Consider the following 23489-nt stretch of genomic DNA (forward strand, 5'->3'; position numbering starts at 1 on the left):
CACAGAGCTGCCGTGGAGATGAAATAAGTCAACTCATATGAGTGGTTTAGAACAGCGTAGTTTCTAGCTTTTCCTCCCTGAGCCCGGGCTTTTCAGGGATACCTTTATATTCAAGTGTTCAGAAAGACTAGTGGTAACCCGCTAGCATGGGGTTACTCCAACAGGCACCCTGTTGCAGGTGCCCCCCACCCCCCCAGGAAGCAGAGTCTGTTGCTGTTCAGCACGCAAGGAGTTTATCAGGGATGGCCCTAAAGATCAGCCGCTGTGGACGGGAAGGGCTGGAGCAGACCAGACAGAAGAGCCTTGGCCAGCCTCATGGGGGGCTGCGGCAGTGGTTGCCATCTCAGGGTGCTGCCAGGGGACAGCTGTCCGCCAGCATCACCCGCACCGGCTAGGACAAGTCACGGAAGGGGGTCTGGGCGCCCATCACAGGCACAGATGGGGACAAGGGGAGGCCAGCAGCATAAGAGTCCTAACAGCGAGAGCCTCCTTAAAGTTGTAGTCCATGTGTTTCTCCTTTGTCCCAGGCCTGATTAGTACCTTCCCTTATAGACGGCGAAAAAAAATCTCTGTAGGGAATATCTTACACACCAGCTTATAGGGTTGGTGTGATGAGACTCTGTGCGAGTACCTGGTACATGGCAGAGATAAATGAGAGCCACTGTCACCATCGTCATCACCAGGCCAGCTCATCTAAGTGTTCAACAGTCATCTGTTGAATAAATTAAGTGAACTGTCTGATCCTCGTTTTTCCCAGGCAGCTTAGGCGTTCAGCTGATTACAAAATAATCCTCTTGAATTCCTTCATCCCTCCTTGCCCAACTCTTTCTGCTGACCTGCTGTTGGCCGCGCCGGGTCACTGAGTCCCAGCTTGTTGAGTGCCTACTGTGTGCAGGCGTGTGCTCGCTTCGGCAGCACATATACTAAAATGTGTGCAGGCGTGATGGGACCTAACTGCACCCAGTAGGTGCTCTTTCTTTTCCAGTCTCTCCTTTAACCGCCACCCAACCCCATAAGTAGCTCTCCCAGGTACTTTCACCCCCATTTCAGAAGTCAGGGAATTGGGGCTCAGGCAGTGAATTGCTCCTCCGGGTCACACCGCAGTGAGTGCTGGGGTGAGCGCGTCCACTCTGGTATTCCCCCAGACCTGCTTCTGCCACTTTGTGGCCATGGGATGCAGAAGTCCCTGAGCCTGTTTGAGCCTCAGTTTCTGTACCGCGGGGAGGATAATCCCCTCAGGGTGCGTGCAGGGATTCCAATGGGAGCGGGTATCTGCGAGCACATTGCAAACAGGGCAGTGCTGCTTGCTTGGGGTGAGCTGGGGGGCTAGAGCCACACATTCCACCCCAGGCAGCTGCTCTGGAGAGAGACCCACCTGCACACCCTGGGACTTGAGCTGTGGGCCAGCTGGGAGGGCACGACATACAGTCACGAGCCAGGGTTTCCAGGCAGGGGCTGCTAAGCAGCTCAGGGCCTGGGAAGTGCTGAGAGCTGGTGCTGATGGAAGGTAGGGGTGGGTCCACCTGGGGCGGAATTGGGGGGGAGGGCAGCATCCAGGTAAAAGCCAAGGCCCAGAGTGTGCTGGGGCACATAGAGGAAATAAAGCTACTCGGAACTCAGTGTTCTCATCAGTCAAATGGAGACATCACAGGCTTCTTTCAAGGATGAATGAACGTGACGTCCAGTCCCGGCCCCTGGGAGCCGCTCTGATGTCAGGAAGCATGATGACAGGGACAAGAAGGAGAGAGCCTTGACCAAGCCTGCTTCCAGGCACCTTCCCACCCTCCATTCCAGCCACCGCAGTCTCCTTAAGCCTCAGTACTTCACCTGTGCGCTTTCCTTGGCCTGAACGTCTCCCTCCAGGGCCTTTTCCGCCAGCAAAGGGCCTATTTCAGCACGTGTCAGGGTTAAGGAGGACTGTTTCTCCCCCACTACGAGGTTCTGAAGACAGAACCCGATTCATGGCTGGCCATCTCCGCCCCACGTGGGGCTCCAAGCAGGTATTAGGACGCCCTAGAGTGACTGCTTCCTGGCCCCCGGCTTGGGAAAGAGTGTCTGGGCCAGAGACAAGATGGAATTGGGAGGACTAGCGCCGGCTCAACCATGAACTTGTGACCTGAGGCACATTATTTGAGTGCTCTAACTGCGGTAGCTGGAGGACCACATTCCCTACCCCTCCCACCTTGCCAACGCAGGGAGGCAGTGAGGCTGGACTGAGGGAAGAGGGCAGGAAGATGCAATGCTTCCCCAGCACGTGGTGGACCAGCACTGTGCGTGTCTTCCTCGGGCCTCACTGCAGCTCCGGAAGGCGGCTTCAGTCACTGGCTTCATTCTAGTCCATTGGCTTCCTTCTCCACAGCTGAGGCTCCAAGGGATCAAGTCATCTACTCACCAATACACAGGACTCTTGGGAATAAGTTGTTCTCCTTTGTAGGATGAGGGCTGTTGGACCTCAATAAGCATGAAGTCCAATTATGCCCCACAGAGCTGGGGTGAGGCAGGGACAGGACCGGGAGTCCCACATAGCTGGTCAGAGGGTGGTCTCCAGACGGACTTGCTCCTCTGCCCCTTCCTAGTGAACAACCCCAGGTATGGGCCATGCCATCAGATTGGAACATACAGGCAGCAGGACCCCCTTGGCACCCAGCCTACCCTGGTCTGGCAGAGAATATAAGTCAAGTATTGCTTGTTTTTGAAACAAAAACTCTGTTTCAGTCAAAAGTAATATGCACGAGAGGCAAAAAAATTTCAAACCATTTAGGAGGTATAAAGTGAAAATTCAAAGGACCTCCAGGTTCTTGCACGCACATACACACAATGCGTACACTTATGTGTATTATATACACGTACATCCCTTTTCCACCTAGATAGGATCATACAATTTTATAGAACTGGATTTTTTCAATTAATGTATTTTAGAAACCTTCCCTTGTCAGTAAATGTGGCTCCTACCTTATTCCTTTTTTTTAAATATTTGATTTATTTATTTGACAGATAGAGATCACAAGTAGGCAGAGAGGCAGGCAGAGAGTGAGGAGGAAGCAGGCTCCCTGCTGAGCAGAGAGCCCGATGTGGGACTCGATCCTGGGAAACTGGGATCATGACCTGAGCCGAAGGCAGAGGCTTTAACCCACTGAGCCACACAGGTGCCCAAACTTTTGTCTTTTGTAAATGTTGCAGTCATTCTCTCCTGATTGGTTGCTGGTCATTTAACTTTGTGTAAGTTATCTGTTGCCTTTTGGAGTTGTTAATTTTTATTTTTTATTTATTTATTTATTTTTAATATATTTTATTTATTTGACAGAGAGAAATCACAACTAGGCAGAGAGGCAGGCAGAGAGAGAGGAGGAAGCAGGCTCCCCACTGAGCAGAGAGCCCGATGCGGGGCTCCATCCCAGGACCCTGGGATCATGACCTGAGCTGAAGGCAGAGGCTTTAACCCACTGAGCCACCCAGGCACCCCTGGAGTTGTTAATTTTTAGATCATTACATCTCTCCATTTTTTTTCTCCCTCAAGAGCTTCTGGATTTTTAAAAAAGATTTTATTTATTTATTTGACAAGAGAGAGAGACAGCAAGAGAGGGAACACAAGCAAGAAGAGTGGGGGAGGGAGAAGCAGGCTTCCTGCCAAGCAGGGAGCCTGATGTGGGGTTCAGTCCCAGGATCCTGGGATCATGACCTGAGCCAAAGGCAGAAGCCTAACTACTGAGCCACCCAGACACTCGAGTTTCTGGATTTAAATTAAGGGCAGGAGTGCTCTGATCCTCTTCAGAGATAGTCAGAGAACACAGGTGGAGTTTTGTTTCTGCCGGGGGCCCTGCAGGCAGAGAGTAAGGTCAACCATCTGGCCACAGGGGCTGAGGGATGAACCCAGGTCACAGGGTCATTCAGACCTGAATTAAAATTCTGGCTTCAGACTACATACATGACATCTGGCAAAGCCAAGCCACGTTACCGCTGTGAGCTTCTGTGTTTGTTTTCCTTTCTAATCTAAAACATGGATAAATAGACACCCGACCGGTGGGAGTACACGAGCTAGAGGCTGATCTCCGTGTGCTCAGCACAGTGCCTAGCCCGAGGCAAGTTCTGCGTATGTGATTGCTGGGGTCAGTGTGAGTACAATGGGTCCTGAGGAAGCAAGAGCTGGAAACAGTGTCCAAAACAGAAGGGCATGTGGGGACAGTGACTTCAAATCATGTCCCATGTAAAATGCTGGAAGGATGGGGCTCTTCCACGAGCAGAGGGAGACCCAGAGGCAGGAGTGGACATGTGCTGTTTATGCCTTCCAGAATCCTTAGTTTGGGTAAGTTTGCCTCTTTCTCTATAGGTGATTTTACTGTAAAATGGTTGTGGAAATCCCAAGAAGTTCTTCAGTTTTCCTATTTCCAACTATTTTGAAATAGCTATGTTTTATCTCCTCCTCTTCCTCTTCTTTGCATCAGTCTTTCAGATTTCCAGCTAAACACATGCCCTAACTACGTGAGCTGTCTGCTTGTGAGGTCACCGAGCATTGATTCCTAATGTGTCACCTCATGTTCCCAGTGATCTGACTTAGTACATGACTATTAGTACATGACTATTCTAGGCTACACAGAGGCAGGGTGACTGAGGCTCATGGAGGTGAAAGGACTTGCCTACTGCCACGCAGCTAGGAATTTATTGAATTTAATGTACTTACGATAGCACATATAATAAGAGCTATGTAAGTGTTAAGCCAGCTGCTGTACGAAGGGAATCGGAACCATTTTTAAGTGGCTTAAAGAGCAGAAAATATTTCTTTCTAGTTTTACTCATTCAGAGCCGGATTGCTTCCTTCTTGATGCTCTGCTGTTCATGACCCCAATCTCACGAGCCAGGATGACTGCTCAAAGTCCAGACTGGCTCTTTTGTTTCTTGGGGCTGGGTTTTGGGGGGTTGGGTAGTTTTGTGGATTTATTTTTTTTTTTTTTTTTTTTTTTGCGGGGGTGGAGGGTTGTCTTTGTGGCATGGAACCTGAGTCACAGACGTCTCCATGCCCAGCTCTCAGGAAGAATATAGCAAGGACATAAGTACAACCAATGTTGCCCAGAAGCACATGTTACTTCTACCCAGAATCTTTTTTTTTTTTTTTAAGATTTTATTTATATATTTGGCAGATAGAGATCACAAGTAGGGAGCGAGGCAGGCAGAGAGAGAGAGGAGGAAGCAGGCTCCCTGCCAAGCAGAGAGCCCGATGCGGGGCTCAATCCCAGGCGACCCGAGCGAAAGGCAGAGGCTTTAACCAACTGAGCCACCCAGGCGCCCCAAACCTACCCAGAATCTTTTGTCAGTTTATTCACATGTCTAGCTGCATGGAAGACTGAGGAATATGCTTTTCTATTAGCATGGAAGACGGGGAGGATGGGTGTTGATGGACACCCAGCAGCAGGAGGTAGGAATGAGTGGCCCAACTGAGATTAGAGCTCAGGTCTCCCATGCCCCAGGATGCTTGGTGGGGGCAGGAAAGACGTCAGAAGATGTGTATGAAGAGAACGGTTGGGACTGGGAAGAGTTAGTGTTAATCACCACTGTGAATGTGCAGGTAATTCACCTCCTTTCCTTGAGTCTCAGTTTCCTTATCTGTTAAATGGGATTGATGACGGTACTTACCATGGGTTGCGGCTGTGAAGGCACTTTCAGGAAGTGTAAGACACACACTAGGTGCTCACATGGTGGGATGGATGGAGTAGAATTGGACATGAGCACATGAAAGAAGAAAATCCCAGAGGAGATGACAGTGTGTCCAATGGCCAGGTGGCGTGAACGAATAAGGCTTGATTAGGAAGGGCAGTACACTGGTGTGTTGGCGTGTATGTGGGTGGTCACCCAAGCAAGTGATATACTTGAAGGAGGCAAGGGCCAAAGAGGGATGAGGAACTTGAACTTGATCCTGTGGGTAATGGGGGAGGAGTGTGGAATGCAGCAAGAAACAAGAGGTAGGTTTGTATGTTGGAATGATCACTCTGCTGTGAGTAGAACAAATTCAGGAGGGGCACCCTGGAGAAATGGAGGCCACTGAGAAGGCTGTTACACCAATTCAGGGAGACAGGAGGACCCCAGGACAAGCAGTGGCAAGGGTGGCGTACATGGGAGAGATGGTGAAGACAGAAGGAATGAGCCTGAAGAGAGATTTGGTTTGAAAAAGCGTGGCACACAACGCTTAACATTGGCATAAATAGACACTCTTGCTGAATGAATTACAGATTTAGGATTATTTAGGATTAGGTGAGTGGCTTCAAGTGACAAAATAACAACGGCTTGCATAAAATAGCCCAGGTAGGTGGTCCAGGGCTAGTGTGGCTACCACAGTGTCAACATCTAGGCTTCTCTACCTTATTGCTTCATCACTCGTGGCTTAGACCTCATGGTCCCAAAAGGTCGCTCCAGCCATTATATCAACAGTCCAGCCAGAGAGAAGGAAAGAAGGAGGAAGGCACTTCCTGGAAATTGCCCACACCTAACCACAAAAGAGGCTCAGAACTGTTGTCTTTATTGAGTGGCCATGTGTCTAAGTAGAATTTGGGGGTTCTACTACTACTACGGAGAAAGTGGGGATGGATATGAGGGGCAAAAGGCAGTCTCAAAAACAGGCTAAGAAAGTGGAGGCTACAGAGGAGAGAGGAGCCAGAAGATTCCCAGGAGGGTGGCTTACAGGACAAGGTGGCTTTTCCCCACGATGGGAGCAGGAGGACAAGCAGGTTGGGAGACTAGGAGACCAGCATGGGCACATCGGGACATCCGGCGTTGATGGCCAGCCGGAGGCAGGCTGGACAAATGGGCCAAGTGCTCAGCAGTGAGGTCTGCACCAAGAATAATTGTGCTTTGGAGTTGCTAGCATATCAGCAATCGCCATCAGAGTGGCCATGCAGAGTAATAAAAGAAAGTGGCCAAAGACAGAAGCTTGGGGAACGCGAGAGAAGGGAGGGACAGACTGAGAAGCAGTCGGGGAGGCAGGAGGAGAACTGGCAGAGAAGGTGTCATAAAAGCCACGGAAGGAGTTGTGGCCAATAGTGTCCGATGCTGCGGAAAAACCAGGCAAAATCAGGGCTGAAAAGAGGCCACTGAGTTTGGCAACCAAGAAGAGAAAACTGACTTTACCCAAGCAGTCTCAGGGGAGTAGAGGGGCGTTAGTTAGCGGGTCGGCGGGAGGTGAGAAGAGAGGAAGGGCCAGCAAAGGTAGGTGGCTTGGTGCTCCAATTGCTCCATCTCCCTCCTGCTCCCATTGTGGGGAAAAGCCACCTTGTCCTGTAAGCCACCCTCCTGGGAATCTTTTGGAACTCAGTGTTTTCATGGGTCAAGTGACCCACGCCTAGGTCTTCTAGGTTGGCTTATCCCCAGGTCTTGACCCAGATAGTGCCAACGGGACGTGAGCTGCTATACCCCACTTTGCTCGGAAGGTGGCAGCACCACACTGAGTGACAGCACCAAGACAGCCACTGCACAGAAATGTTTTTTCAGGGAAATGAAGCTTGGTTCCCGAAAGAGCAAAGCTTCGGGGGCTTTCACCATCTTGGAGGAGAGCCTTGAGCAGACAAAACTGAATGGAACTTTGGGTTCCAATCCTGAATGTCACGTACTGGCTGTGTGACCTTGAGTAAATCCTGCTTCCTGGTTCACAAACTGGGGAGGATAACAAGTCACACCCGCATCACCGTCACTGGGCATCTCCAGGGGAGTTTGGTAGCAACCGGTGGCCTTGCAGACAGATTCGAGGCAGGGGTGGGCCGTGGGCACAGGCTCAGAAGCAGAGGGAGGGGACCCCGACCAGATGTGACCTGTGGTCACACAAGGACTGGATGGAGCAGTAGTTGGGAGTCAGGAAAGCTGGACTCAGACTCTGTGGATGAGGGAACTGAGGCTCGCAGAGAGGAGGAATGACTTTTCCACGCTCACACCCCTCAAACGGGCAAAGGCATCAAAACCAACATTTGGAAAAGAATTTTATTTTTAAAATATTTTTAAGACATTGAAATTGTATCATGGGAAAATCACAACTCGGTGGGACTTGTTTGCTACTGCAGGGTTTGTGTTTTCTACAGTTACGACTTCTGAAGGTGTCCCTCTCCTCTGGTCCCTGTTTAACCCGCATGTTCTGGGAGAGGCCCTGCGTCTACTCTTTCCTCCCAGGGATGACACAGGGCACGTTCAGGACCTGAGAGGAGGAAGACGACCCAAGGACAAACCCAGGGGTCGAGAAACTTGGACTCAGCCCTCTATAGATTATTGGGCCTCAGTTTCCCAATCTGAAAAATATGACTGTTGGACCAGCCAGCCCTGGGATCCTTGGCAGCTCTGACTTTTTATGAAGGCTTTTGCTTCTCCTTGAGCTTCCCTGACCACTCCTCCTAAAATTGCCTCCCCTCAATGCTGCCACTTCCCCATTTCCGTTTTCTTGACTTCAGAACACTTACCGCTCTCTGAAATTATCTTGTTTGGCTTTTGCTTAGTTTATTTTCTGTCTAGACATTATCTGCAGTCTAGTCCATGTGAGCAGGGACTTGGTGAGTTTGGGAGAGCCACAGTGACCTTGGCACCTAAAAGAGTGCTTGGCACGTAGCTGAGATGAACAAACAATTGTGGAATAAATGAATGAAGGGCAGAGAACGCAGTCCCTTATTCTCTGAGGCGAGTCCTGGAGTCTCCATTTCACAACCAACGTGAACTGCTCAGCCCTGCCACACCTCTCTCTCTTCTGGGCATGCTGATCCTAACAAATGGGTCTTGATGGTGGGGTGTCCTACCCCCAAAGTCCAGCCTCCTTCCTGACTCCAGGCTGGAGCTATGCCACCAAGCCAAGGTCTTTACTGACGCCTTGTGGCCATGGAGACATATAACAGGGACTGGGAGGATTCCTGGGTGGGCGATGGTCAGTCAATCCAAGTGACCCTGCTCCCTCCCTGCCTGCAAACCAGCACTGATCCATCATCTGTGCTCCTAGGCTGGGGGTGGGGGGCGGGGGTGGATGGCGATGACTGCAGACAAGAAGCAGATGTGCTTCTTGCCCGACAGGAGCTGAAGGGGCACCTCGGGCAGGGGTGATAGGGAATGGGTCATAAGGTCCAAGAGAGGAGCCAGGGAAGAGTCTAGAGGGAGGAAGGAAAAGAGGTAAGGGCACAACCCACCTGGGTTCTGAGCAAGCAGGGAAGCCTGGGCTTAGGCCTCAAGATCCTCCTCCCAGGGTGTCTGTTTTCCAGCAATCTTCCTCCTTTCTTCCAGGAAGTCCTCCATGTCTCTCACCCACTGCGTGGGCAAGGAGGAGGAAGAGGAGGAGGAGGAGAGGAGGAGGAGGGGTTGGGGAGGAGGAAGAGGAGAAGGTGGAGAAGAGGAAGAGGAAAAAGAAGAGGAGGGAGGAGGGGGAGGAGGGAAGAGGAGAAAGAGATGAGGGAGAGGGAGGAGGAGAAGGAGAGGAAGAGGAAGAAAGAAGGAGGAAGGGGAGGAGGGGGAGGAAAAGGAGAAGAAGAAAAAGAAGAAGGAGGAAGAGGAGGAGGGAGGGAGAGGAGGGAAGAGGAGAAAGACAGGAGGGAGGAGGAGGAGAAGGAGAGGAAGAGGAAGAACAAAGAGGAGGGGGAGAGAGGAGGGAGAGAAAAAGAAAAAGAGGAAGAGGAGGAAGAAGGCAAAGGGAAGGAGGGAGAAGAGGAAGAAGAAGAAGGAAGAGGAAGATGAAGAAGAGTCTTTCCACAGAAGCCACTGGGGCAAAACTAAAGGTTTGTAAGGGGAGTTTGAAGAATGTTCTGCTTTGTGATATGCGTTGCAAACCTTGGAACTCACTGCTTCCTGTACAATCTACCTTACTAGCTGCTTTAGTCAGGTCTTGCATGATAATGCTATGAAACAAGCAAGTCCAAAATCTCAGTGACTTTGATTTTGATACAAAATCAAGTATCATCTCACACTCCTGAGTCTGTAGGTCAATGGCAGTTCAGCTGATATGGGCTGGGTCAAGCTCGACTCCTGACTTTGAGCCTGGTTCAGGTCTGCCCTGCCTGCCTACATTCTGGACTCCAGATGAAGGAACAATAGCTATCTGAGTCTTCTCGTGGTGGAGGGAGGAAGCACCAAGAGGAACTTGCCATGCCTCTTTGGGCCTTACCTTGGAACATGCACACTGTCCTTTCCCCCTGACATTCCACTGGTCAAAGTCAATCCCATGGCCAAGGGCAAAGTCACTGAGGTGGTACAGTGGATGCCGAGATTCTCAGATCCCTTCATGACCTGTGTACCCATTCTCCAGCTGCTGGATCACTCACTGAGAATGGTCCTTGGCCATAAAGAACCGCCTCACTCAAAGTCATGCCCTCCCAGGGGCGGCTCATGGCCAGTGATCGCCCAAAGCATGGAAACGAAGGCCTGCCTCCTTCCATGAATTTGGCACAACCCTGAAGGGCTACATGAGCTCCAGAGCTCCTGAAGGTCAGTAGATACCTCTGCTGAAATTGCATCACAGATCAATTTTTCCCTCTGCCCCGTCGTGCCTTCCTGACATTCCCACAGAAGCATCTCCCCAGAGCACTCCCCAGTGGGCTGCTGTGCACTGCTCGGTCTCAGCATCTGTTTGTAGGAAACCCACTGTAAGGCAGGTAGGGAAGTAAACTCCGCCCAAAGTAGTCATGGCAACGATGAAGGAAGAAAGACTTTAGGACAAATGATACAGTCTACTACAGTTGTTAAAGAATGCATCAGGGAGACAGATCTGACTTATTTTGGTTGCAGCCAAATGTTGGGCACATGCTCAGTGTGTATGCACTGATTTTTATCTCTTATACTGGAGTTCCAAATAGGTTAAGTTGTAGCAAAGCTTCTGGGGCTTAAAAAAAAAAAAAAAAAAAAAAAAGTCACCCAGTCTGTAACATTGGTTACTGCAGCCCCAGAAATCTCATACACCAGGAGAGCATCTTTCACGATCCTGTTGCACGCACAAGGTGGGTGGAAGAGGGTTAATGGGCCCCTCAAGTTCTCAGAGGGAAAACAAAGTTTCGGCGACTGGAACTGTTCAAAGGACATCAAATAAGCTATCCAAATTGGGAAAACTGTAGCATGGGGTCTTTCGATCTGCACGAGTGTAAAAATTGCAACAGATTCAGAGCAGCCCAGGTGAGCTGAGCAGTCCCAGGCTGCTAGGTACAGCTTCTGAACCAGAGCCTTTAAGAGGCCCTCTGCTTCTGTTTCTGCCTTCTTGTCCTGTGAAGAAGCCCAGCCGAATCTACTGGAGGCGGATAAGCCACATGGAGCGAACGGAAGCCATCCTGTCCATGGATCAACCAGGGTGCTGACTGCCTGGGAGCGAGGTCATCTCAGACCATCCAGTCTCAGTCAAGATGCAACCACGTTAGTGATCCCAGGTGAGACCAGACAGAAGCGCTCGGCTGAGTCCAGCTTAAATTGCTGACGCACCGAATCAAGAGCAAATAAAATGGTTTGTTATTTGGAGCTATTAAGATGTAAGGGGAGTTGTTGCATAGCAGTAGATAAATGACACACCAAGCTAAAATCGTATCTTCTCTCAAGGCCGTATTTGATGACTGTTTGGGGACTCCCAAGGCCACCTGCAAACCCTCCTTGCTGAACCAGACAAACTTAGAAGATAAAGAGCAGCATGTGCATTGGATAATCGCGCATCTGTTTCCCCCAGGGGCCGGATGACCTCGGGGCCAGAACAGGGCCTCCTGCGTCTGTTCGTCCTGTGTATTGTGCTGAGCCAGGACCTGACATACAGCAGGTGCTCCATGGACATTTACTCAATTAGTGAAATGCTGTGGGACTTGTCTAGCTTAACAACATCTCCTGCTCGGATTACCGCAGCAGTCTCCAACGGGGAGCACCTAGGCCTGCTCCCTCGAACCCCTCTTCTATCCGAGGAAGAAAACTTTCTAAAATGGAAATCTTTCCTGGTTTAACCCGGGCTCAACATCTTCCATTAGCTCCCAAATGCCCTCACGGTTAAGTCCTATCTCTTTGGAATGCTTTATGGAATCATAAACCTACAGACCTTGACCTCTGTGTAATTCCAAAGCCCCGCCTTGCATCAGTTTCTCCTTTGCTCTCTGGAACCCCCACAGGGACTTCTGTGGGACTGTACCAGCGGTACCTGGTGCCTCTGGACCCTTACCCATGCCGTATTCTCTAGCTGGAACATTCACCACCACCCAGTTCCCAAGCCTGGCTTAATCCTACTCACCCTTCAGTACATTTGGTACCGGATCCACACTGCTCTCTTGGCGATGGCTAATGGTCTGGCTGCATGGTCAGTGACTTAGAAGGCGCAGAATTGAAGGATTTAGGTGAACTTCCAGAAATGGCCACAGAGCATAAAGGTATTTCTGTCCCACTGCATGGGAGGCTCTTGACAATCGGATGGCTAAGGTGGCACAGCCCACGGACGCCAGTTGGCCTCCTTCTGCAACTCTTCCTATGCTTGCCCAACACGCATCTGCACAGTGTGGTCATGGTGGCAAGCATGGGGCGCGCTTACAGCTTCAACAGTGTGGACTCGCCCCACCAACGCTAATCTGGTTGATGCCACCACCGTATGTCCAATCTACCATCCCGGCAGGGACAAATACTGAATACTCAATATATGATTCTTCTGTAGGGATTCTTCTGGCTGCCTGGTGCCAGATGGTTTCCCTGGGTCCTTCCCATCCTAGAGGGCACAGTGAGTTAGCCTCATTAACACAGCCAAAATCTACAGTTCCAGCAGTCAATAGCTTCTCTCACTACTACACCAAATAACCCACAGGATTAGTTTCTTGTATTTGCCATGACAAATTACTATAAACCGGGTGACTCAAAACAACAGAATTTATTGTCTCCTAGTCCTGGAGGCCAGAAATTCATCATCAGCTTCACGGGACCTAAATCAAGGCATCCACAGGGCGGTGTTCCCTCCAGAACGCTAGCAGAGCAGAAAATCGTTCCTTGGCTTTTCCAGCATCCGGTGGCTGTGGGCCTCTGCTGCGGCCACACTCCTCCAGTCTGTTTCTGTCTTCATACGGCCTCCTCCTCGTCTCTGTGCAGGAGATTTGCCTCTGTCTCCCTTTCTCAAAAGGACATTGACAATTGGATTTAGGGCTCGCTGGATAATCTGGGATTATCTCCCCATGTCAAGATTATTAACTTAATCACATCTACAAAGATCCTTTTTCCTTATAGGGGAACACTTAAAGGTTCCAGAGATTAGGCTCTGATATCCTTGGGTGGCCATTTTTCAGCCTCCTGTGCTCCCTCACAAACCTTTTGCTGCTGGGCTCCTCTAGCTTGGAGGTCTTTGTTTGCAAAGGAAGGGAAGAAACAGTTTTCATTGAATTGGAAGTGGAAACTTCTAAATGACCGTTTTGGACATCTCATGCCACTAAACCAGCAGGCGTAGAAAGAGTTACTCTACCGGCTGTCTGACTGGTCCTCTCCACCAAAGGGGACTTGGGGTGCTGCGGCACAGTAAGGATGGGGAGGACTCTGTCTAGAACCCAGGGATCCTTCGGGGCCCCTCTTAGTACTTCCTAGACAATAGTAGAAGTTAGCGAAAAGCTTTGGCACTCCAAGGGATCATGAAAGACTCAGACCCTCCAGGAGAGATTATTTGGGTCACCCCACCATGTCAAGAACCCCAACTGGCTGATGTCCTGGCTAAGGGCAGTTATAGATAAAAGAATTACGAAGACACACACACACATTTACCCAATTAGCAAAATATTTATTTTTCGTATATATACACTTACTCAACTAACAAATACCTATTTATCAACGATGGCACTGGGACCAGTTACCAGAAGGAGGAGTCCTGTACTTACGCATATTTTCTTCCTTGCTTGGGGTGTGTGTGTGTGTGTGTGTGTGTGTGTGTGTGTGTGTGTGTTGTATATTAAGCAATTCGTTTCCTCCTCCCCCCTCCTCCTCCCCTATTATTTTATATAAAGATTGTAGGTGATTGCAAACTTTACAGTTTACTGTTTAGTTGTCGGTGGGCTTGTGACTGAATGAGAGTAATTAATATCATCCACATATGGATTCAGTGACGAACTCCTAGAGATGGATACATCTGTTGGACAGTGGGACTCTGTGCTTTTCCTGTTTGGGGGGAGAGGGTTCGTGTCTTCATTTGTATGCAGGGTAGTTTCATCTGATTGGATGGAAGTTACTGTTGTCATATGAAGGTTCAACTGTGTGTGGAAGGTTGTGTATGGATACTGAGGGCCCAGAGGGGTGGACTGTGCCAGTTACAAAGCTACTGTCTTAGTGTTCCAAACACAGCCTCTATACTCTGCTCTGTGGTCCTGGGGCTGGAACTCTGCAAACCACATTACCTTGGTCGGCTGACCTTGACAATCAGGGGCACTAGGGAAAGGTTGGGAGGCAGGAGGAGTGGAGACTTCCTCCTTCCTTTGCTTGTAAGCTTATCAGTGCAGCCTAATGCCTACAGTTGATGCCAGCCTCCAGCTGCTTTCCTACACTCCCAAACAAGCTTCACTGTATCCTGTAAGAGGTACAAGCACCAGCCAGACAGAATCCCTCTTCAGATTCCTGAGCCCCAGCACTACAGGACTCCTATGGGTTCCGCTAACTCCAGGTTCTCCCCTTTATTCCTGCAGCCCTAGGGGCAGCTGTTTCCTGCAAGGATCTCCTCTCATTTATCCTAGTGTTCCTTTTGCTCTTTTTTTAAATATATTTTATTTATTTATTTGACAGAAAGGGAGCGATCATGAGGAGGCAGAGGGGCAGGCAGAGAGAGAGGGGGCAGCAGGCTCCCTGCTGAGCAGAGAGCCAGATTCGGGGCTTGATTCCAGGACCCTGAGATCATGACCTGAGCCGAAGGCAGAGGCTTAACCTACTGAGCCACCCAGGCGCCCCCTTTTGCTCTTTGAGCACCCCCCTACAGCCGTGCAATCCAGCCCTTTTGTAAATTCTCTTTGTTGAAAACCTCGCCTAGTTTCTGTTTTCCTAAGTGGACCCTGACTGACACTAACTATTAGCAAACCGGTACTCACTTTTCACTGGGGCCCTAAGCCAAGAGAAAGTAAATGTGTAAGCGCCAGGGGTCATCATGAGAGTTCAGCCTGCGTGAGAGGGAAGCTGAGACAGAAGGCAGATCCCTGACATGTTATGTACCTAGCTCTAGCTGTGCGGAAAACCATTCTACCCTCCCGACAGTTTAGTGATCCAGGCTAATAAGTTCCTCTTTTCTTTTCTTTTCTTTTTTCTTCCTTTTCTTCTCTTCTCTTCTCTTCTCTTCTCCTCTCTTCTCCTCCCTTCTCCTCCCTTCTCCTCTTTTCTCTTCTTCTCTCCTTTTTCTCTTCTTTTTTCTTTTCCTTCCTTCCTTCTTTTTCTTTCTTAAGCTATAATTAGTTAGGGTTTTGTTGTTCACCACCAAAGAGTGCTGACTAATCTGAATTTCTTCATCCCCACCCCAGACCACGTACCCCACCCCGCCGCCACTGAAGAGCCAAAAGCAACCACCTCCTACTGAAAACTTTAATGAAACCAATAAGTTAATAAGTTAACAAAGTGAGGTACTTGCATATCCGAGAACAGGGTTGGTGGGGGGGACCTTGATTGTGGAAGGAGGGAGGGCTTCATCCCAAATCTCCTTTGTTCATAGGGTTATCCCATTCTCCTGACCCTCTCCACAGCTCTGTCTCTGAGGGGTTAGAGGGTGGCTCTCTGGGGACAGTGCAGTGCAGGTGAGGAGAGCCAGGACAGGCTCCATCCAGGGCATGACGGTCACATGCAGAGGAGACATTGGGGCAGAGGCTGGGCACCATGGGGCTGCACGAGATCCAGCCCCAGCCCTGGCGCTGGTGCATGCGGGTCCCCAGTCATGAGATGCAGGCTGCTGGGCCTGAGCCCCTCGTTCCCTGGCGCCCCACGGAGGGTCACCATCAGTCCGCTACCCATACCCCTCCTGCTCCCTGCATTGGCTTCGCAATAGAGGGATAGAAGGATCAGGATACCAAAGAGGTGCTGGGGGCCTGGCATTGGGGTGGGGACTTATGCCAGAATGGGGGGCTGCCGACTGAAATGAAGAGTGAGGTGTGGAAGGAGGGGACACAGTGCCTGTGGGTGCCAGGTGCAAATCCCGACAAATCGGAGCAGCTAAATGCATTATTATTCTCTCCGGGAGTTAGAGTACTAGGAAGGGGGTAGGTCTAGTGGAAGCAGGCCTGGTAACCATCCTGGGGAAGGGCCTGGGGTTTTTCCAGTGCTGTCCAAGCCCCAGGGGTTTAGGCCTGAATTGTGCTGTAGGGATGCCAGGGAGGGTCCTTGTGGGGGAGCAGAAGCAGCAGTTCTGGCTCCTGGACCAGTGAGAAGTAAAGGTTCTTGAGAAAGGGGAGCTGGTAAAACTAGGAGGTAAGCGCTAGAGAGGCCTGGGGCCACTTCAGAGCTCCCTGTCCTACTCAGATCAAGTGGCAGGCTTCCTCTTAAGGGGACGTCACCTGCCAGGGCCAGTCCATTAACATCAGCTGCAGAACCCCGAGGAAGGCTGACCGGCTGTGTGTGCACATCTCCAGGTGTGTGTGAGACTGTGTGTGTCTGTGTGCATGAGAGACTTTCTGCGTGTTGGGGGAAACTTTGTGTGACCATGGGAGCACTGTCCATGGGAGATTTGGAGGCAAATACAGAAACTTGTGCTGTAAGGTGTCTGGAGGGCCATGGAGGGGAATGGACATCAGCAGGAAGAAGGAGCCCCTGGGAGGGGATACCTGCCAATGGGTAGGGGAGGCAAGGGAGAAACAGGCCCCATGCTGGGTGATAAGCCAAAGAACAGGGATGGGGGTCATGGCCAAGCAGCCTGAGACCAGCTATTGCTGGGGGCCCATCTCCCAATGAGGGAGGGGCAGAGGGACCCCATAGGGGTCCCCCAAATTGCATATTTAACATAGTTTGCATATATGGTGTCGAGCTGCCTTGTGGCAGGGTCCTATGCTTGTGGGTACCTAGAGGCACCTTGGGCCCACCCCCAAGTGGGGCGGGGACTTGGCGGGAGGGTTTCCCTGCTCTGTCCGAAGGGCGGGCCAGAGACCTCACCTTGCATAGCTGGAAGCTGGGTCAGGGCCCAGGACCCCAGCGCCCCACTCCCACTCCCGGATCAGTGCCCCTGCCAGGCGGGCCAAATCGGGCCTTGATGGAACGGGCAGGGCACTGGGGGGCCGAGAGGCCGCGGGGCAGCTGCTGCTGCTGCCCTCCGTGCGGCCTGGCATCTCAGGCTCCTGAGATGGGGCGGGTCGCTGACACCCCCATAGCGAATATCTCACCCACCCAGGCAGCTCAATACTGCGTGTGGCCTCTCTCCCCGCAAGGGAGCAAGTTCAAGTAAGAGAGGAGTCCGGAGGCCTCAGAGGGCGGGTCCGACCGCCAGGCCCAGGGGCTGGTCGTGTGCTGACCCGCCCCTGAGAAGCCCCTCAGTCCATGTTGGTGCTGACCGAGCGGGAGATGCTGAGCGTCTGTGCGGAGACGGAGATGTCCTCGTGGTCCACAGGACTATGGTAGTCGGAGGTGATGTCGGGGTCGAAGAGCGGCACTTGCACGGTGCCCAGGCTGGCTGAGGTGCCCGAGCGCAGGCAGCGCGAGTAGAAGCCCAACAGCAGGTCCAGCTTGTGTTCGATGGACTGCACCTGGGGGCGGGGCGCGGCTGGGGGCGGGGCTTGCTGCTGGGGCGGAGCTTGGGGAGGGGCGCGGTCAGGAGGCGGGGCTTGGCCGGGGAGGGACGCTTCTGGGAGACGCGGCTCCTCCCACGGGAGGGGCGACAGAAAAGGCGGAGTTGGCCCGGGGGCAGGACGAAGGTGGGAAGCGGGGGGTTCATTCCCGGAGGGAAATCTAGTTGTGATTGATTGGAATAGTCCGGGAGCTAGAGACAGACAACTGAGGCGGGGTTACATGGCAGTAAAAGAAATTTGGACGGCCTTATCTGAGACCACAGCCACCTGGAGACGGGGCTTGGCAGGAGAGGGTGGGTTTATCGGGGTCGTCTAGCAGGAATGGGCGGGCTTCCTGGGAGGCGGGGCTATCTGTGGGGCGGGGACCCGTGGGGCCGGGGATGCGTGAACCCTGCTCAAGCCTCCCACGCTGGTGGTCCGGGCTGCGGCTCCGAGAAGAGCACCCTCCCCTTGTGCTGGTCCCCGCGGCCTTCCGGGAGCTTCTTGGTCGACGACCAGCTCCGCCATACGAGCGAAACTCCATCCCATACTCACCTGCTTCTCCACCTTGACCACGCGTCCCATCATACTGATCTCGTCCGCCGCCTCCGTGTCAGAGGGCCCCTTGTCTCCCTTCTCCCGGGTCTTCCGGTCCCCGGGCCCCCGCCCCACAATCTGGTCCACCCTGTGGAAGAAAGTGACCGTCAAAGGGCTCAGACACACGCCAATCGTCCCTCCCTCAAGAACTCTACGTTGCCTACTAAACGGGGAGATGCAGCCTGCAGTGGTAGGACAGGTGGGAAACGGTGGACTGGGAAAAGAGAGACCCAAACGGGAATGTAAGTTATAAGGTGGACAAGGCTGGAGCTGGTCCGATCTTATTTTTCTGCTCTCCCTTACAGCGTGATTCCTGAAAGCGTTATCTCGGCCCGCTGTCCAATCTCTCTCAAACCTACACCAGTCAAGCTTTCATTCCCACCATCTCACCAGAACTACTCTTGTCAAGATCCCAAATGACCTCCGTGTTGCCAAATTCCATGGTCAACTCTCGGGCCTCATTATACTTGACCTTATAGCAGCACTCCAGCCCTTGGCTCATCTGGTCACCCTTCTTCCCGCATATCCTTCATGTGGGGTCGCCAACACCACCTTCTCCCAGTTCTCCTCCTACCTCACGGACATCTCCTTCTCCCTCTCCTTTGCTGGTTCTCCTCCTTTACCTCCACAAAACACTGCAGGACCCAAGGCTCACTCCTAGGACCTCTTTTCTCGCTGCACTCTCACTAGGTGATGTCTTCAGTTCCAGATTTGCAATTCCTCTGTGCCCTGTTGACACAAGTCTGTATTTCCGGCTGACAGCTCTCCTCTGAGGTCCACACTGCGCAGTCTAACTGCCCCAGCAACACTCCTGTGGATGTCCAATTGGCCTCATAACCCAACACCTCCCAGCTCACCCGAGCCAGACCTGCTGCCCTTGTTGGCTTCTTTGTGTCAACAAATGGCAACTTCTTCCTGTTGTTTCCTATTGCTCGAGCCACAACCCTTGGCTTCAGCCTTAACTCTCTTTTCTTCTCTTATACCCCATCAGAAAACCCTACCAGCTCTACCTTTAAAATCTATGTGGAGTCTGCATATTTCTCCCACCCCTTCTACTGCTGCCCCATTGGTCCTAGTCCCCATCATCTCTTGCCTGCATGTCTGACGCAGTCTCCTGCCTGGTCACCCTGCTTCCACCCTCGCTTCTGTATAGGTCGTCCTCAGCACAGCACCTTGGGCACTCCTCTAAAAATACACTCTGATCTTGTCCGTCCATTGCTCCAACCTCTCCAAGGCTTGCAGCTCCCCCTAGGTGAATGCCAGCGTGTGTGTTGTGGCTCACGGGGCCTTATACAGCCCAAGGGCCATTCATCTTCTGACCTTGCCTACTGCTTTTAGGCCACAACAGACACACTGGGCTCCTTGGTGTTCCTTAAACAATACCCTAGGACACCTGCCCAAGCCTTTGCTCTTGCTGTTGCCTCTGAAAACTCTTTACTTAAACAGTCACAGGGCTGGTTGCCCCACCTTTCATTTTTTTCCTCAAATGTCACCTTCTCACAAACCCCAACACCCTAACCCTTATGTTTCTCCTTAGGCTTGATCACCATCTGACATGGTCTAGTTTCATTTACTTATCATCTGTTCTCTTCCACTAGAATAAAAGCTCCATGAGGGCCAGGACTCTTGCTTTCCACCAGAGCTCCACTGTCTGGCAAGTAACAAAAGCCCAAAGACTATTTCTTAAGAGAACAAGTGAATGAATGGGCAGTGAGAATGCTGGCTACAGGAGAAGGGCAAGGTGTGGGTGATTACGGTCTTGGTGCAAGAATTCTTCTTATATGCTGGGTGGAGAGAAGAGGTGTGGGAGGGTTCCATAGGCAAGAGGGGGGCAGCATTGAGGACAATTTACCTATCCCCTTGGGAGATGGGAGATCACTAATTATTTTACTTCTCCTATTATTTCAGGACCAGGAAACAGCCATCTAAAGACATCCCCCCGAGGAGTGCAGGTCGGTAGGGATCGCACAGAGGACGTGAGCCTGGGTCTTTCTTCTGGCTCAAGACAGGTGCGGGGTCAGTCCTCAGTGGCTTGCAGCAAGCCAGAAGCCTTGCCCAGGCCAGAACCTCCAACTCCCGCTGAGGCCCCTAGGGGGCGCCCGTGACTCCGTTAAGGCGCGGGCGGGAGGGGAGTGGGGGGCGGCTCAGCTCGCAGTCCTCGCTTTGCGCCTGGGGCCAGGGTCTCACTGCGAGCGCACCCACCGAGCCTGCAGGCTCTTGATCCGGCCCAGCATATCCAGGTGCCCCGCCGAGTACTGCTCGATGACGTCCTTCACGTCGTATGGTCGCAGCGTCTCCTTGAATTTCCTTTTGGCCACCAGGAATTTCAGGATCCTGTCGGGAGAGGGGGTCTCAGCGGGAAAGGTTTCTTTTCCAGCCCCACTTTCCATCCCTTTGCTAACCTTTTGCCCAGCATGAGGGCATCTTCTGCTTGGATCACTGCAAACAGCCTCTGCTGGGTCTCCCAGCCTCCCACCATGTTCCTGCCAAGTTCCACTCCCACCCCCTTGATGTCTGTTTTTGTTTTTTGTTGTTGTTGTTGTTGTTTTTAAAATGTGGTTGTATCTGCAGTAGCATTAGCCTGGGAGGCCTGGGACTGGGCCTGGTTTCTCCCTGCTAGCTGGGACACAGGGAAGGCCTCTGTGAACCCTGGTGATCAAGACGGCTTGGGGGAAGGCATTTTTGCATTCACTGCATAAATGCTTGTTAGCGCCACTGTACTAGACCTGGGCACCCAAAGAGGCATCAGACCCAATCCCTGATCCCAGGAGCCCTGTTCTGGAGTGGGAGACAGGACACACAATTATGGGGTGACGAGGGCCATGTCAAGGAATGGAGAGAGTGGTCTGGGATGATGAGAAAGGGGCTCTCAGCTGGCGAGGTCAGAGGGCAAGTCTGGAGAGTGGTACATTCCAGTCCCAAAGGCAAGGAGGGTGGGGATGAAAAGAGGCTTTCTGGACACAGACAGACATGGAGACCTGAGAGTGAGATTGCGTTCCAAGTTGCCGGGCCAGAATGTGCAGCCGAGGGATTGAGACACCAGGGGAGGTGGGGCGGCATATAAGAAGAGAAAGAGATTGAACTTGAAAAGGCCACTGCTGGGCAGGCGGAGGAGGCACTCAGAAGAGCCCCGAATCTCTGACAGAGATTGGTTAGTGGGCCGCAGGGGGTGGGGAAGGGTTTCCTCTGCATTAGCACGATGGCTCCACCCGCCTGCGTGGGCAATGCTCAGAGGCCAGAGTCTTGGGCAGGAAGACCAGACCCAGGGGCGGGGCCTGATCTGGGAGTGGGCAGCTGGGAGCAATTCAGGACTTAAAGGAACTTCCAGGGTTCTGAGTCTGGGTCCAGAATAATTCCCGTGGCTTAGGCAATGGGGTGGGTGGCGGTGCCACAGGCTGAAATGGGAACAGGGGAGGAATAGCAGGTCTGGGGCATGCTGGAGGTGAAGGGTCCATGGGGCGGCCAAGGAGACCTGACCTGGGCCATGTGGCGGCTCAGGCGATGTGTTCCAGAAGCTGGTCGCTTGGAGGAGAGAGACAACATGTGTGAAAAGGGGGTGGGGAGAGGCCTCAGACTCTCTGGAGAGCAGAGAGGGGCCCAGCTGACTCTGATCTTACAAGGAACACAAAACAAAGAGGCTTGTGGGTTAGATGCATCAGACAGAGAGGAAAGAGGCAAGCCTGGAAGGCCTCGGGTTACCCCGAGGTTTCTGGAGCTAGAGCTGCAGGCCAGAGACAGAGTCTAGGCCAAGAATCCACGCCAATAAGCTTGGGGGCCAGAGCCATGGCCAAAGGGCTCGGGAGACTCTGGCCCTCTCTTGTCAAGGCAGGGAGACAGCCAGTAGAGCCAGCAGGATGGGGCTTGCAAACTCGTTTGACCAAGACCCACCATAAGAAATACGTTTTACGGGGCACCTGGGTGCCTCAGTCCGTTCAGCATCCAACTCTTGATTTTGGCTCAGGTCATGATCTCAGGGTCGTGGGATCCAGCCCCGCAGTCTTTGGACTCCACACACTCAGTGTCTGCTTAGGATTCTCTCTCTCTCCCTCTGCCCCTCCCCCTGCTTGTGCTCTCTCTCTTTCTCTCTCTCTCAAATAAACAAATCTTAAAAAAAAAAAAAACATTTCACATCAGAGACCAGTACACACACACACACACACACACAACTGAAACATAGATTTCATCAACATTATTTGCCCTTCCTATAAGGGAATGTGCTCTGCTATTTTCTATTCTGTTGTTGTTAAATGCTGACCATGGCCCACTACATTGATTTCACTAAGTTGATTTCAAACTGTTGTGACCTGTGGTTTTAAAAGTACCGCTCTAGAGGAAGTCCTGAGGGAGACAGACAAGCTGAGGTCAAGACACCCAAGGAGAGAGAGAAACTTGGAGACACAGAAGAAAAAGGAGGATGAAACTGAGACACAGAGTTGGAGGGAAAGAGCACACAGGACAGACACAGGGAGAGGCAGGTGCCCGGCTTAGAGGGGGGGTGGTGGGGGGAGATGCAGAGAGGACACTGCGGGTAGAGGAGAGGGACTGTGGTGGGCAGCCCTCCAGACGTGAAGAGGATGAGCAAACCCTGCTGGGAGCCATATGCCACCTCCCACCCCACCCACACTCCAGGGTCCCCGCCAGCCAGCTCAGCCAAGGGTGCCAGGCGGGCAGCAGCTGGCCTGCCTGGGAGCTAGGCCAGGCCTAGCCAGCAGGGCAGCCCCAGATGGGGAGCAGCAATGGGTGACAGACGAACTGTTGGGGGGGGCACCTCAGGCCTCAGACTCACCTGACGGAGCGGATGACCGTCTTCACAGCGGGCATGACGTCATCCACTGTGAGCTCACACTGGTAGCTTTTCTCTTCTGCCACTTCCTCCGAGGGGCCCTCTGGAAAGTCAGGGGACCCAGGTGGTGGCAGCAGAACGAGCCACTCCCAACCACCCCGCCCCCCACCTGCCGAACCACACTTAGAGATATCGATCTGGAGACAGATGCTCAGAAGGTCCAGAACCTTCCTTTGGGCACAAGGCAGACCAGGCTCCTGCCTCCCTGGCTGCCTTACCCAGGGTGGAAAATCCTGGTTTCCTGCACACCCATCTGCCCTCTGGCCAGTCAGGCTAAGAATCTGCCTGGTGGCCAGGTAAGTGGGAGTGGTTTGGGGGCACATCTGATTTGGCCTGCGGCAAATAACACAAATTACACAGCCCTGGAGGAAGCCCCACAGGTCCCACCAGGACAGTGAGCCTCA

General features: G+C 52.3%; 1 protein-coding gene across 1 annotated transcript in view; it reads right to left on the reverse strand.

The window, feature by feature from the left end:
• Positions 1–15491: 15491 nt before the first annotated feature.
• The window catches only part of KCNQ4 (potassium voltage-gated channel subfamily Q member 4), a 52528-nt gene continuing 44530 nt past the window's right edge, over positions 15492–23489 (reverse strand). Inside the window, 4 exon segments of the mRNA XM_046023439.1 lie at positions 15492–17624; positions 18201–18330; positions 20445–20576; positions 23029–23128. Of these exon segments, the coding sequence (XP_045879395.1) occupies positions 17412–17624; positions 18201–18330; positions 20445–20576; positions 23029–23128 (575 nt within the window). The 3' untranslated portion in view covers positions 15492–17411.

The sequence above is a fragment of the Meles meles genome, chromosome 1, assembly GCF_922984935.1.
Source record: "Meles meles chromosome 1, mMelMel3.1 paternal haplotype, whole genome shotgun sequence".
Classification (NCBI taxonomy): domain Eukaryota; kingdom Metazoa; phylum Chordata; class Mammalia; order Carnivora; family Mustelidae; genus Meles; species Meles meles.